Genomic DNA, 14,875 nt, shown 5'->3' on the forward strand with positions numbered 1-14,875 from the left:
TGTCAATAAAAATATTTTAAAAAAAGAATCCATATGAAGTACCATGGGAAAATACAGAATTCACAGAAATGATTTCCAATTAAATTGCATTGTATGCACATAGCTAAATATTAAAAAACACAACCTCTGCATTATATATATTTCATCATTTTTCAACAGATATTTTTGAGCATCTACTATATACCAGGCATTAGGCTCAGTGTTGGGGATAGAGTAAAACAAACTCCATCCTTACCTCCAAAGAACTTAATGTAAAGTGGGGATAGCCACAAATAATCAGATAATATGATACAGCATATGATACAGCATGGTAAGTGTCATATTAGAAGTAAATATGGGGTTTTAGGGGAAAATATAGGAAACATACCTAACCCAGATTAAGAAGGCGCTCAAAGGCTTCCTGGAGTATGTAGCATCTGAGCTGGGCTTTAATCAACTAGTAGCAGTCTCCAGAGACTTAAGTGGGAGCCAGGCTTCAGCCAGGAAAACAGTAACCACTAGATATTTCAACAGAAGAGGCTTGATATAGGGAATATATTAATATATATTAAGAGGCTTAATATAGGGAATTGGCTACTAGGTCTGGAGATCTGAGAAAGCAAAAAGGCACTTCTGAGATAACTCAGAGATAATAACTGCAAGAAGCAGCTAGTATCCCTGGGCTTGGGAGAACAACATAAATGTTCATTTCTCTTGGGTAAATACCTGAGAGTGGTATTGCTTGATTTGTATACTAGTTGTGTCTTGCAATTCATAAACACAGTATGTTGTTCCATTTTTTTTAGATCTTTGATTTTTTTTTCATCAGGATTTTGTCATTTTCGGCCTATAGAGCCTTAACATGTTTCGTTAAATTTTTATCTATGTATTTCCTTTTATTTTCTGCTATTGTGAATGCACACACTTTTAAATGTTGGTTTCCAGTTGTACATTGCTAGTAAACATAAATTGCTTTTGCATGCTGACCTTGTATCATGAGACCTTGATAAATTCATTTATGTGTTCTAAGAGGTTTTTGGAGATTCCCTGAGATTTGATAAGTAGACAATTATGTCATGTATGAATAGGAGAAATTTTAAAATATCTTTTGAGACTTCACTTTTCCCTCATTTTCTTTGTGTTGTTTTTCCTTTGTCTCCCCCCTCCTGCCTTCTTTTGTATTATTTGAAATTTTAGCATTCCATTTGAATTTATATATTGTGGTTTTTTTGTTATAACTGCATTTCTTTTATTTATTTTTACTTGCCTCATTGTACTGACTAGTACTTTCAGTAAAATGTTGAATAGGGATGATGATAGTGGATCTCCTTGCTTGTTCTTGATATTAAAGGGAAAGAATTCAGTCTTCACTAAGAATGATGCTAGCTGTAGTTTTGTGGTTTTTTTTTTTTGACACATGCTTTTTCTCAGGTTGAGGAAGTTCCCTTCTATTCCTGGTTTGCTGAAAGTTAACATCATGAATGAATGTTGACTTTTGTCAAATGCTTTCTCTGCATCGATTAATGTCGTCATTGGTTTGTCTTCTTTAAACAATTAATTGGTGATTGCATTGATTAATTCTCTCATGTTGAACCAACCTTGCAATCCAAGGATAAACAACACTTGGTCATGGAGTGTAAGTCTTTTTTTTTTTTTTTGTAAGTCTTTTAATACATTGTTAGGTTCGATTTGCTAATATTTTGTTCAGGATGTTTGTGTCTAAATTCAAGAAAGATATTGCTCTGTAGCTTTCTTTCTTGAACTGTCTGTCTGGTTTTGGTATAAAGGTAACATTGGCCTCATAAAATAAGATGAGAAGTATTCACTCCTCTTATATTTCTGGGAGAGTATGTGTGGTATTGGTGGTCTTTCTTCTTAATATATGTTTGGTAGAGTTTGCCAGTGAAATCACCCAACCCTCTAGAATTCTTTTTTGAAATGTTTTTGCTTTGATTTCATTTTTAAATATATGCAGTTCATTGAATAATGGCTTCCCCAAGGTATCCATGTTCTAATTTCCAGAATCTGAATTATTACTTTCCATGACAAAATGGACTTTGAACATGTGATTAAATTAAAGATCTTTAGATGGGGAGGCTACCTGGATTTTTGGGTGAGTCCTAAATGTAATCAAAGGGTCCTTATAAGAGGAAGGCAAGCCCATCAAAGGCAGAAGTAGAAACTGTGAAAACGGAAGCAAGACTGCTTTGCTGGTTTTGAAGATGGAGGAAGGGGCTATAAGCCAAGGTATGTAGCTCTAGAAATGGAAAAGTCAAGGAAACAGATTCTCCCCTAAAGCCTCCAGAAGGAACCAGTCCTGCCATCATCATGACTTTAGTGCAGTGAAACTGATTTCAGACTTCTCACTATTTTAAGCCATCAAGTTTGTGATAATTTGTTACAACAATTGTCTGAGTTTCCAGGCTGCTAAGACAAATATAATACAATGGGTGGACTTAAAAAGATTTTATTGGCTCATCTTTTCAGAAGCTAAAATGTTTGCTTCCTCCTGGGGTTGGTAGCATTTTTTCTGGTTGACAAGACTTGGGTTCCTTGGCTTTCCTGCACATGGTGATGTCTTCTCCCTTTTCTTTCAGGTTCCTGCTGACTTCTGGCTTCCTCTTCTGTCCTTCTCTTCATAAAGCCTCCAATAATAGGATTAAAGCCCAACCTCATTCGGTTGGGCAACACCTTAACTAAAATAACATCTTCAAAAGGTCCTATTTACAATGGATTCACACTCACGGGAATGGATTAAGATTAAGAACATGATTTTTCCCCTGGGGTACATAATTCAACCTATCACAGTAGCCATAGGAAACTAATACAGTATAAGACTATTCAGATGATCTAATTTATCTTGGGTTGAGTTATGGAATATTTTTGTTTCTGAGAATTTGGTCTATTTTATCTATCAATTGTGTGCATAGAGTTTTTCATAGTATTCCTTTATTATCTTTTGAATGTCTGTGGGGTTTATAGTGATAGCTCCTCTTTAATTATGGTATTGGTAATATGAATCTTCTCTTTTTTTTATCTTTCAGTCTTATTAGAAAGTTAGCAACTTTACTGATCTATTCAAAGACCCACCTTTTGATTTCAAAGATTTGTTTTCAATTGGATTGATTCCTGCTCTTATCATTATTTCCTTCTGCTTACTTTGCATTTATTTGTTCTTCTTTACTGGTTTCTTAAGGTGAAAGCTTAGAGTGTTGATTTGAGACCTTTTTTTGTTTTCTAATATAAGTATTAAATGGTATAAATTTTCCTCCGAGCTATTCTTTAGCTGCATATCACAATTTTGACATCTTGTAATTTTATTTTCCATCAGTTAAAATATCTTCTAATTTCCCTTGAGACTTCTTCTTTGACCCATGGATTATTTATAAGTATGTTATTTTATTTCCAAGTACGTGGAGATATTTCTGTTATCTTTCTCTTATTGATTTTTAGTTTAATTCCATTTTCATGAGAGAACAACCTATTCTGGCTTCAATTCTTTTAAATTTGTTGAGGTTTGTTTTCTGTCCCAGGATATGGTTTAGCTTGGTAAATGGTCTACGTACATTTGAAGAGAATGTGTATTCTGCTATTGTTGGGTGAAGTGTGCTATAAATGACAATTAGATCCAGTTGTTTGATGACATTGTTTAGGTCTTCTATATCCTTGATAATTATATGTCTACTAGTTGTATCTATTACTGAGACAGAAGTATTGAAAAGTCTCCAAATATAATTGTGGACATGTCTATTTATCCTCTAAATTCTGCCAGTTTTTGCTTCATGTATTTTGAAGCTCTGGTATTAGATGCATATGCATTTAGGATTGTGTGGCAGGAAGTCACTAAGATAACTTCCAATGAACTCCACCTCTTGATGTTCATGCCTTTGTGTAATTCCCTTCTGTTGAATAAGAGCAGGTCTGAGACATCCTTCTAATCAGTAAAACATGGTGAAGCTGACGGGATGCTACTCCCTTGATTAGACTACATTATATGGCAAAGATGATTGGATGTCACCCCTGTAATTACACTGCATTATATAAGATTTCATTTTAGCAGACTGGAGTGAGAGATTGTCTTTATTGGGTTGATGAAGTAACCAGCTATATTAAAGAAGCCTACACAGCAAGGAACTTCAGGTAGCCTTCAGGAACTGCAGGTGGCCTCTCATATCTGAGCATGCTCTCCAATGGATGACCAGAAAAAATTCCTGACCCCTTCATACTGCTGAAAGAAAATGAATTCTGCCAAAAACCTCAATGAGTTTGGAAGTGGATCTTTTCATTGTCAAGTTTATGATGAGACTGCAGCCTCAGCAGACACGTGGATCACAGCCCTGTGAAATTCTGAAGCAGAGAACCCAGTTAAACTATGCCAGGATTTTTGACCTACAGAAACTATGAAATAATAAATGTGTCTTGTTTTAAGCCCCTAAGTTTGTGGTAATTAGTTATGCAGCAATGTAAAACTAATAGAGATTGTAATGTCTTATTGGTAATAGACCATTCATTGTTATGTAATGTCCCTCTTCATCCCTGGCAATTTTATTTGCTATGAGGTCTAACTTGTCTAATATTAATAGAGTCACTCCATATCTCTATTATTAGTGTTTATACAGTATATATATATCCATCTTTTCACTTTATATCAACTTATGTCAGTACTTTTGAAATGAGTTTCTTATAGGCATACATTTTTGGATCCAGTTTTTTTTTTCAATCTGATGATCTCTTTCAATTGATTTGTTTAGACCATTTATATTTAATGTAATTATTGATATGTTTGGATTTAGGTCTATCATTTTTTATTTGTTCCCTCTGTTTTTTGTTCTTCTGTTTCCCCTTTCTGGACTCTTTTTTTGGTTTCTTTGATCAGTTTTTAGTGTTTCGTTGTAATTTATTTATTGTGTTTCTGACCTTATCTCTTTGCATATTCTAGGGTTTTATATATATATATATATATATACACTTAAGTTTGCACTATCTATTTAGAATCAATATTTTACCAATTCAAGTGGAATGTAGAAAACCATACCACCACATAGATCTCTTTATTCTCCCCTTTATGCTGTTTGTGCGTTACATCTACATGCATTTAAAACACTATTAGATCATGTTATAATTTTCAACCATAAGTCATATTTTAAAGAGCTTATGAAGACCACTTCCTTCAGCTATGCTTTCATAGCACGTTGCTGGCAATGAATTCTCTCAATTTTCCTTCATCTAAGAATGTCTTTATTTAACTGTTATTCCTGAAAGCTATTTTTGCTGGATATATTATTTGGATTGACAGTTCTTTCAGCACTGTTAAAGTATGCACTTCCTTCCCCATTTTCTGATGAGAAATCCATAGTCATTTGAATTATTACCCTATACATAATGTGTCGCTTTTCTCTTTCTTCTTTAAGGATACTTTCTTTGTCTTTCTTTTTGGTAGTCTGAACATAATATCTCTGGGCATTGATCCTTTTGGGTTTATCTTATTTGGGGTTTGCTGAGTTTCTCAAATCTGAGGGTTTAAGATTTTTGCTAAATTTGGAACATTTTCCATCATTATATCTTCACATGTGTTTTCCCCCTGAATTATGCTCTTTCTCCTCTCCTTCTAGGACTCCAAAGACATGGATGTTAGACATTTTGCTTTTGCACGAAAGGCCCTCATGATTCTGCACAATTTTTTCTCTCTGTTGCTCAAATTGGATAATTTCTATTGACCTATCTTCAAATTTACTGACTCTTTCATTTCCATTCTACTATTAAACCCACCAAGTCACTTTTTAATTTAATTATTGTATTTTTTGGTTATTTCTATTTGCTTCTCTTTTTATCTTCTGTCCCTTTTGCTGAGACTTTCTATCTTTCCATTCATTTCGAGATTGTTCATGAATTGTTGTAGCATTTTATAATAGCAGCGTTGGAGTCTTTTTCAGATCATTCCAAGATCTGTGTCAATGCAGCATTAACAACTCTTGATTGCCTTTTCACACGAGTTGAGAATTTTCATGATTCTTCATGTGTCAAATAATTTTGGGTTTTATCTTAGACATTTTGAATATTTTGTTATGGAAACTTGGGTCATATTTTAATCTTTCTATGGGAAATATTTGTATTTTTGTTTTAGCTTTTAATGGACCTGGTTGGGCTCACATCACAAGTTCTATCCACCAGCCTTTTATGGATTGTGGCTCCAAAGCCAATTCAATTTTCACAGTTTTTAAAGTACTATTGCACTCTATCCCACATGTGCTCTATTCAGTGGCTAATGTAGGACTTGTGTGATGATCCGTTTCTTAGTTCATTTGTCACAGGTTTTGGCATGCTGTTTAGAATCAGATCCATGTGCAGATTGGGATGAACTTACAGTTCATGAACAACTTTATGGAGTAGTTGTTTTGAGCTCCTTCCTCTCCATAATCTCCCTGGCCCTTTCCAATTCCTTGGAGTTCCGCTTTTTGGTCCTTTGGCAAGAAAGTTGGATCTTTATTTACCCTTTCTGTCAGGTGCTTGCTGCAACTTTGCCCATGTCTGGGGTTACACGTGAGGAGGACAGAGAAAAAAAAAATTATCAATGAGAATTTTCTCAATGTCTTGGGACTACAGCTACTCCATCAGAGAGAAGTTTCTTTCCCCCAGCATTTTAGACACTTGAGAGCACTGCTCTGTTCCGTTCATTGTCACTGCTGACTCAGCTACTGCAGTGGGGTTATCTATTGGCTGGCATGGTAAAGAACAGAGAAAAGGAAAAAAGAGAGAAAGAAAAATCAGCTATTTACACTACTCTTCCTGAATAGGAGGAAATCTATTTAATGATGTTCCTGGAGCTCTCTTTGACCATGACAATGCCTATTTCTGGCTTTTCAGCTGTCTTGGTCCAGTCCAGTGGATACTACTGGTTTAGCTTTACTTCAAATTCTTGTGTTCCTCCACAATTAATCTGCTAGAATTTACTTTTTTGTTTTGTTTGTTTTCAAGTTAATAAGTATGCTATATGCTCAGTGACTTATATTACTAGATAATCATCTCTTCTATGATTATAACATTTTCCCCTTATTTTATTGTGGTAAATATACCATTTTAAAAGTTCAGTAGCATTAAGTACACGCACAATGTTGTGTAGCTATTACTACTATCTATTTTGAGAACATTATCAACATCCCCAAACAGAAACTCTGTACTCATTAAGTAACAACTTCCTCCTTTCCCCTATCCCCAGCTCTTGGTAACCACTATTGTACTTCCTGTCTTTGTGTATTTGTCTATTCTAGATACCTAGTACAAGTTGAATCATACCATAGTTACCCTTTTGTATCTGGCTTCTTTCAGTTAGCATAATATTTTCAAGGTTCATCCATGTTGTAACATGTATCATAAATTCATTGCTTTTTATGGTTGAATAATATTCCATTGTATGGATATACCACATTTTGTTTACCAATTCATCTGTTGTTGGACACTTGGTTTGTTTCCACCCTTTGGCTACTGTGAATTATGCTGCTATGAACTTTGGCATACAAGTGTCTGTTTGAGTCCCTGTTTTTAATTCTTTACAGTATACACCTAGGAGTGGAATTGCTGGGAATTTTCAGTCTCTAAGTAGCTGCTTCATGCAATTTGTTCAGGTTTTATAACTGCATTCAGTGGGAGAGAAGAGATTGAGGGTGATTATGTGTGTTAACTGAATCAGAATCCCTATATTGAATAGGTTAGTTTTCATATATAAATCTGTATATGTATAAGAGTGCTTTCTTTGTTGTATATTTGTGATTAGGACTAGACCTGTCCTACTCTACCTGAGGCAACTGCTTTATAAAAAGGTATACTCTTCTGGTTATCTATTGCTGAGGAACAAATCAACCTCAAACTTGGTACCTTAAAATAACATTAATTATTTTATTATTACCTTTCAGTTTCAGGTGTTGACTAGGCTCAGCTAGGTGTTCATGCTTGGGGTTTCACATGTGTTTATAGTAAGATGGTGTCTGGGAATGAAATTATTTAATAGCTCACTCATTCATATGTGTGGCAGTTGGGCATGGAACACTAAAAAATGTGAGGCTGTTCTGTAATCTCTGTCTATTGCTATGAGGTCGCTCTACGTGGTTTCTCCAGCATGGCTCCTCAAGTTAGCTAGATTTCTATAGGGCAGCTCAGGGCTCCAAAATGAGTGGTGGAGAGAGGGGAAAGGAGAGAAGGAGAGGGAGGAGGAGGGAGTGGGAGAAAAGCTGGGTTGCCTTTTATGACCTAGTCTCAGAAGCAGTGTCATCTCCATTCTAACAGTTTATTCTTTGAAGTAGTCACAAAGGTCCACTGAGGTTCAAGGAGAGGGAACCTAGATACCACCTCTTTATAGAGGACTGGTAAAGTTCTGGAAGAGCATGTGAAATTGGATACACGGTTGTCTAAAATCTGCCACAAATACTAAAAACCTGTACCTTTAAGGTTGTTCCCGAGTTGCTCTTAGCGTAGGCAATAGAGAGAAATTCTGATGTTAACTCATGAGAACACAAGAGGATGTATTATTATGATCAATAAGGCCTGTTTTCAACAAACATGGATTTTTAATGAGTCTCTGGAAATTAGATGAAGTTTTCCCATTCCTGTGCAGCTTGTTCTGTGGCCATCCAGATATTTAGTGCTTGAAATTTCAGTGGGAACGTGCAAGGAATTTCAAGGTATTTGGGTTTTCGCTGGGGCTGGGTGATAGTCTGGAGGAATAGAGGAAGATGCTAGTCAAACTCTAGATGAAAGAGATTCTGCTGTAAAGAAGGTACTTAGCATACTTACGAGAGTGTTCATCTATAGGGGAAGCAGGAAGGCTGTAGTGGTTCAAATATCTTTCCTATCTAATGCCATCTCTTCCTAATTACTCCTTTTGGTTAAGCATTGCCTTCTTCAATGAATCCTCTTAAAAATGCAGACTCTTCTGGGAGAGAGAACATGGCCAATCGGTATGGATTTCAGGGTGGTTCATTAAATACTATGAGTACAGTGCTAAGAACTGGGAATGAGAATTCAGTCAATAATTCGATCTCTTTTCTTCCTTGACAGAGGAAGAAGGTGGATTGAAAACTCCAGTTCCTGAGAATTTTTTCCCAATATTCTCTATCCTCCAGAGTCCACTTTGTAATTTTGTCCAGAGCTGAGCTTTGCTTAAGCACCCAAAGACTGGGCTAACAGGAGGTCAACATAAAAGGGACACAAGGGAAAACTCTCCCCTACCACCAAGCACACTGACCTAGAATGGCAAGTGTTCAGTTCGTTTTGTTTCAAACCTTTTCCCTAAGACGGTTAGCTGTATAGTCTATAATAAGAAGTCAATTTTCCAGGTGATGAAGGAGATATTTGAACGCTTTCCACTGATTTCAACCCCTTATCCGGTCCTCACTTTGGGTCAGACTACAGCAGAGGTTCGTATGAAGCCTAGCAGATTCTGGGAAGTCCCGAGAGCTGGGAGATACTACAAGAGAGAGGATAGAGGAGTGTGGCAGGGTAAATGTGTCTTCGAGGATCCTCTCTTTCCCCAGAGCCATCACTTTACTGGACCCCTGGCGGCTGCACACTAGCTGAGTTCACACACTTCTCAGTGGCGCCAGATCCAGGACTCGCTACAGCTAGGCGAGAGAATCCAAACTGACGCTCCTGCCAAGCACGGACGACCTCTGGTGTCCCATTTAGGAAGCGCGGCGGCGACTGCCCAGGAACCAGCCCCGCAACCCCAAACGGCCTGGCCAGGTAGGCAAGGACGGGGTGACAAGGGACCGGCGTCCCGCGGATGGACGACGGCAGCTGACACCACTCCCACCCGGGTGTCGCCGTGAGACGCCGCGGGGGGGCGAACAGGTGCGCGGGCGGGGGGCGGTGCTTGGGGATCCTGCGCACTGCGCGCGCCCCTCCCCCGCGCGACTCCGGCGCAGCCCGGGCTCCGGCGCCAGGAGGAGGAGCTGCGGGCAGCTGCCACTTAGGCTGGTCGGCGGCGCAGCGGGAACCCGCGGACAGCGCGTGCTGCTGGTCCCGGCGCGGAGGAGCCGCGGGCCCGGGGACCATGGATCCTGGTGACGCGGCACGCCCTCGCCCGGGGCTGGCGATCTGGGCGCTGCCGCCGCGGCTGCTTCCGCTGCTGCTGCTGCTGTTGCTGGGTCGGGGTCTGCGCGCCGCGGCCTCGGCCTCCTCCTCTGGGGCGGTGGCCGACGACAGCAGCGCCATGGAGGAGCTTGCCACCGAGAAGGAGGCAGAGGAGAGCCACCGGCAGGACAGCGTGAGCCTGCTCACCTTCATCCTGCTGCTCACGCTAACCATCCTCACCATCTGGCTCTTCAAGCACCGCCGGGTGCGCTTCTTGCATGAGACCGGGCTGGCCATGATCTATGGTGAGCGCCCCCTACCCCTCAGTACTCCCACCCCCACCTCCCACTTTCCACACCCCCTACATCCCACACCCTCTGCATCCCACACCCCCTCGAGTGGCCAGGTCGGTGCTCTTCTAGTGCTGCACCATGCCCCCCCTTCACTTGCTAACATGTTTCATTTCTTTTCCATCTCCCACTGCGACGATGTTGGTTCCCAAGGTCAACTGTCTACGTATTTTGGCTTTCTACTACCGTTAAAAAAAAATCCCACCCCATTCTGACGTTCCTTCATCCGGAACCCAGGAAAATGAAAGGCATTGAGGTGGGCTGGTTTTATACACCGGGTTGTCTCAGTTGCGCACCCCATGGCTCCCCCCCACCCCGACCTGTTAATTTAAACCCAGTGTGTGTGCGGGGATGGGAGGTGAGTGACTTCCTAGGGTCAGCTCCAGTTGGGATGAGGAACGACGGGATTGAGGGTTTCATGTCTTGGGCTGCTGGGGCCTGCTGAACGCCACGTCCATGGTCAGCCTGGGTGGATACCCACTTCTAACGTCCGTGTTGCAGTCCATGTTAATAAACTCCAGGGCGCTCAAGGGTGAGGGGTCAGCCTCACTCACCAAGTAATGCCTTCTGGGGAGCTACGGCTTCAGGAAGGTTCGTGGATAAAGTCAGCCTGTGAATTCCATTCAGAGGTGGCTTTTCAGTTGAGCATGAAGTGCTGTGAAAGGTGAGCATGGTCCAGGACCCTGGGGTGCATCCCTGTGTTAGGCCTAGTCTGGGAGATGGGCGTGCCTCTTGCTGTTATGTCCTGGTGGGAAGTTATACCCAGTTTCTTGCCTTCTCCAAGGGAAGAAGAGCTTTTGTAGTTTTCAGGTTGCAACATGGATGCAACATGTAAGATTCATTTCTGGGTATGTGCAGGGTGAAAATAATGGTTTTAATTCTGGAGTCAGCCCTCTTTTGTAGTGAAGGGTGGATTGATGCCACTCTGTTTCTGGATTTAATGGCACAGTGCGTTACATGCATGCCCGGTGTTCAGTTCAAATCTCCCATAATTACTTGGATGTCAGTTTGCAATAATCTGAGTCGTGCATGGTCCTCCTCTGTCCCCCTTGCTACCTCCTCCCCCTACCCCCAACACACATGACTCCAAACTGGAGCCAAGTATTCTCTTTTTAAATTTAATTCAGTGGAGTTGAAAGCCAAGGTATGCTTCCTCGTGTGAAATTGGTGAGCCTAACTTCATGACTGTTCCCAATAGGGAACATTTTACTTTATCACTTATACTGGAGGAATCTCTCCATTCACTTTCCATCCTGAGTTCCCAGATAGAGAATGGAAAGCAGACACTTTAATCTTTAATGTGAAAATTACCCTGGTCCTTGGCTTTGTTTGTCATGGTTGGTGTTTGTATGTCGGCAGCCAGAACTCATGGCCACTAGGTCCCCTCGGACAAACAGTGTAAGGGACAAGATTTCAAAATGAAATAGGACCTGGTCTAAAACTTAGTTTGGTTTTTGCAAATTATAGTTCCCCCAAATACAAACGTTGGTCTTGCGTTACCTGACCGTTTTGAGGTCTTTGTTTTTTGTCAGTCAATGACAAATGACTGATTGCTGAAGGTAAGCTGGGACCTTTCCTGAGCAGATAGGGAGTAATTGAAGCACGTTGTTATTTCAGGTGATTGACACTGAGCCGTAATACAAATGGAGATTGCTTTTATATGTATGTAGCTAGCCATGAAAATATTTTTATTTTATAGCTCCTAGATCCAGTTTATTAAAATAAAATGTGAAATACTTTAGGAGGTAGGTTTGACAGGCTCAAGTGCATGGAAAGTAAATGGGAATTTAAAAATATATTTTCTGATAAGTACACTATGTTCTTAGGAGTTCAGTCACTTTCATCTTAAGGCTAAGAACAACAGTGGAATTTTCCTTTGCTGATGTGTACTCTTTTAAACTCACCTCACTCTTTTAGTCAATGGGATCATGCTAAAATGTGCTGTTTAGTGAAATCTGGTTTAATTGATCATTGTTCAGCAAACTGAACATTATCTCAGCATTTCCATGTAAATTTGTTGAATATCTTTGGGTTTAAGTGTTACTTTTAAATGTATTAAGAAGTTTGGTTTGTCAGTATGTGATGTCCTGAATTATGCCAAATAATATTTAATGGGAATTGCCTGTAATTGTGAAAAAATATTTCTCTCTTTCCGTTAAGAATATTTTGTCTTTTGTTCCAAGCACCCCAAATCTGAATTTTAATGTTATTTGGTGAATTAATAATTCATTATATGCTGAAGAGTATTGGGTTAAAAATTCTAATTTTAAAAATTCACTTTGAAAGTGATTGAACAGTGTGAATACAGTGCAGATTTTCAGGACTTTACTTCTCTTTTTTGAAGGTAAGAAATCAGATTTCGTTTCTCCATATCAGAGGAAGTGAGTAATTGTGCTATTGCCTCTGAGTAAAAAAGGGCATAAAGAAATAAGGAAACATTTACGTATCTGCTGTGTGCTGGGTACCCAACTTAATTTCTGGAGGTAAACAGTTTAACTTTTAGATATTTGTAAATTTTGATGAATGAAAAGAGTTCAACTGTGAATTTCAAAAACCTTGTACTTTGAAAATTAAAAACAAATTTAATTTCTCGTACTTTATGTTATTTAAGTAGCATTTTAATCAGAGATAGACGCCTTTGATATTTAAAATGTCATATATACATATTTGCTGATATAGTCATAAAATATCTCTGAAAGGGCACACAATAGACTAATAACACTGGTTTCCTTGGAAGAGAGTCAGTGGTTGATTGTGAGATGGGATGGGAGAGAAACATCACTGTATGTACCCTTTTGTGCTTTTAGAATTTTCTGCTATGGAAGTATGTCACCTAATAGTGTGTCCATGTCCCCACTCTGAGTCATTTGTGATGATATTTGAAGATGTTCCTCAAATAACCAAATTTGACACCTACTTCTCCCTATTTAAATTACATTATGTTATCAGGTTTTTGTGACCTTTTAATTGTTGATTGTACCTATCGAACTCCTGGAGCCCTGTGCCTGGGATGGAAATAAAACAGGGAAAAAGGAAGGGGTTTTTCTTTCCTCTCCCTCTCGCCTCCTTTTTTTTCTTCTTCTTCTTCTTATCCCCAAGGAATAGTTGATGTTACATTAGGAGTGGTTTGCACAAATAGGTCCCATTTTAAGTGCTTGGTTGGGTGCAAAGAACCTAAGAAAAAGAAGAGACGCACTATGAATGCTTAATATTTAAAATGCAAGTCCTCGACCTACCATAGGACAGTTATGAGCATTCCTGCCTCACAGCAGACCCAGGCACCTATAAGGAAAGATGATTGCAGGCCTGACTCTTCAGGGAAGTTGAAAGCGGCCTCCCAGACCCTGCAATTGGAACTGCACAGCAGTGCAGAAAGGCACTTGCCTGGCACCAGTCTAACCTGTTTTGTCAGGGAAGGGAGCTCCCAGCTGTCTAGTTCTGTATTTGATTAAATGCCATCCTAAAGTTACTAGGCCCAACATGTTTATGCAGCAGAAATAGTAAGTGTTTGAGGCAGGGAAAGGTGGTATAAACAAACTATGTCAGTTAACGGTGGTTCTTTCCTCTGTGTACAGTAGTTCCACTTCCTCCATAGTGTTTTTGTGACAACTGTCATGGGGCTAAAATATCTGAGTACGCTATGCTAGCTCACCACCTGCTTCTCGCTTCCCTCTCCTCCACGCCTATCAGCTTTCCAAGTATGTGTTGGTTGGCCCCTCCAGGTTCTGTGGACCATGGGCTCATTGTTGCTGTGTTGGAGCTGGATTGCTAAGCACAGGCTGAGAGTGGGTTAGTAGGCGAAGTCTGAAATGGGAACATATGACTCCTTTCAGTGGCATGTAATTAACATTAGAACTTGTGCATAAACCTTTTGAAACCTCCATCTCTTGGTTAACCCAGTGCAACATTTTTTTAAGAGCCCTTTACTTTAGCCCCAGTTTTTGGGGCTGCCCCTTGTGGCCTTACTTGAATACCAGACAGCCTTGGATTCAAATGCTGATCCTGTCACTTATAAAGGTGTATAACATTCGGCAAGGAGGTTAAGCTCTCTGAGCCTCAGTTTCTTTTTTTGGAAAATGGAGATTATGTCACCCACTCCACAGGATTACTGTATTGTTGAGATATTGTCAAAGGGTCAATTTGTAGTGCCTGACACTTAAAGCACTGAGTAAATATTAGTTCCCATTCTTTCTTTAGACTTTCTGATTCTTTGGCAAGCTTTGCTACTTGAGGTTTGCTTAGCAGAGGTATGCTGTAATTTTAAAATGCATTAAGACAGTGTGCTGGTTTGAAATGATATATGGACCCTAGAAAAGCCATGTTTTAATCCTAATCCCATTTGGTAAAGGCAGCCGTTTCTTCTAATCCCTATTCAGTATTGTATCTTGGAAACTGTAATTAGATCATCTCCCTGGAGTTGTGATTTAATCAAGAGTGGTGGTTAAACTGTATTAGGTAGAGGCTTGTCTCCACTCATTTGG

The 14,875-nt window shown here is 39.6% G+C and overlaps 1 protein-coding gene across 1 annotated transcript in view; it reads left to right on the forward strand.

Moving 5' to 3' along the window:
• The first annotated feature begins 10,005 nt into the window (after positions 1 to 10,005).
• SLC9A7 (solute carrier family 9 member A7) overlaps positions 10,006 to 14,875 on the forward strand; it is a 182,921-nt gene continuing 178,051 nt past the window's right edge. Inside the window, exon 1 of the mRNA XM_077145215.1 lies at positions 10,006 to 10,349. Coding sequence (XP_077001330.1) covers positions 10,025 to 10,349 — 325 coding nt within the window. The 5' untranslated portion in view covers positions 10,006 to 10,024. The remainder of the gene's footprint in view (positions 10,350 to 14,875) is intronic.

This window comes from Tamandua tetradactyla, chromosome X, assembly GCF_023851605.1.
Source record: "Tamandua tetradactyla isolate mTamTet1 chromosome X, mTamTet1.pri, whole genome shotgun sequence".
Taxonomy (NCBI): Eukaryota; Metazoa; Chordata; class Mammalia; order Pilosa; family Myrmecophagidae; genus Tamandua; species Tamandua tetradactyla.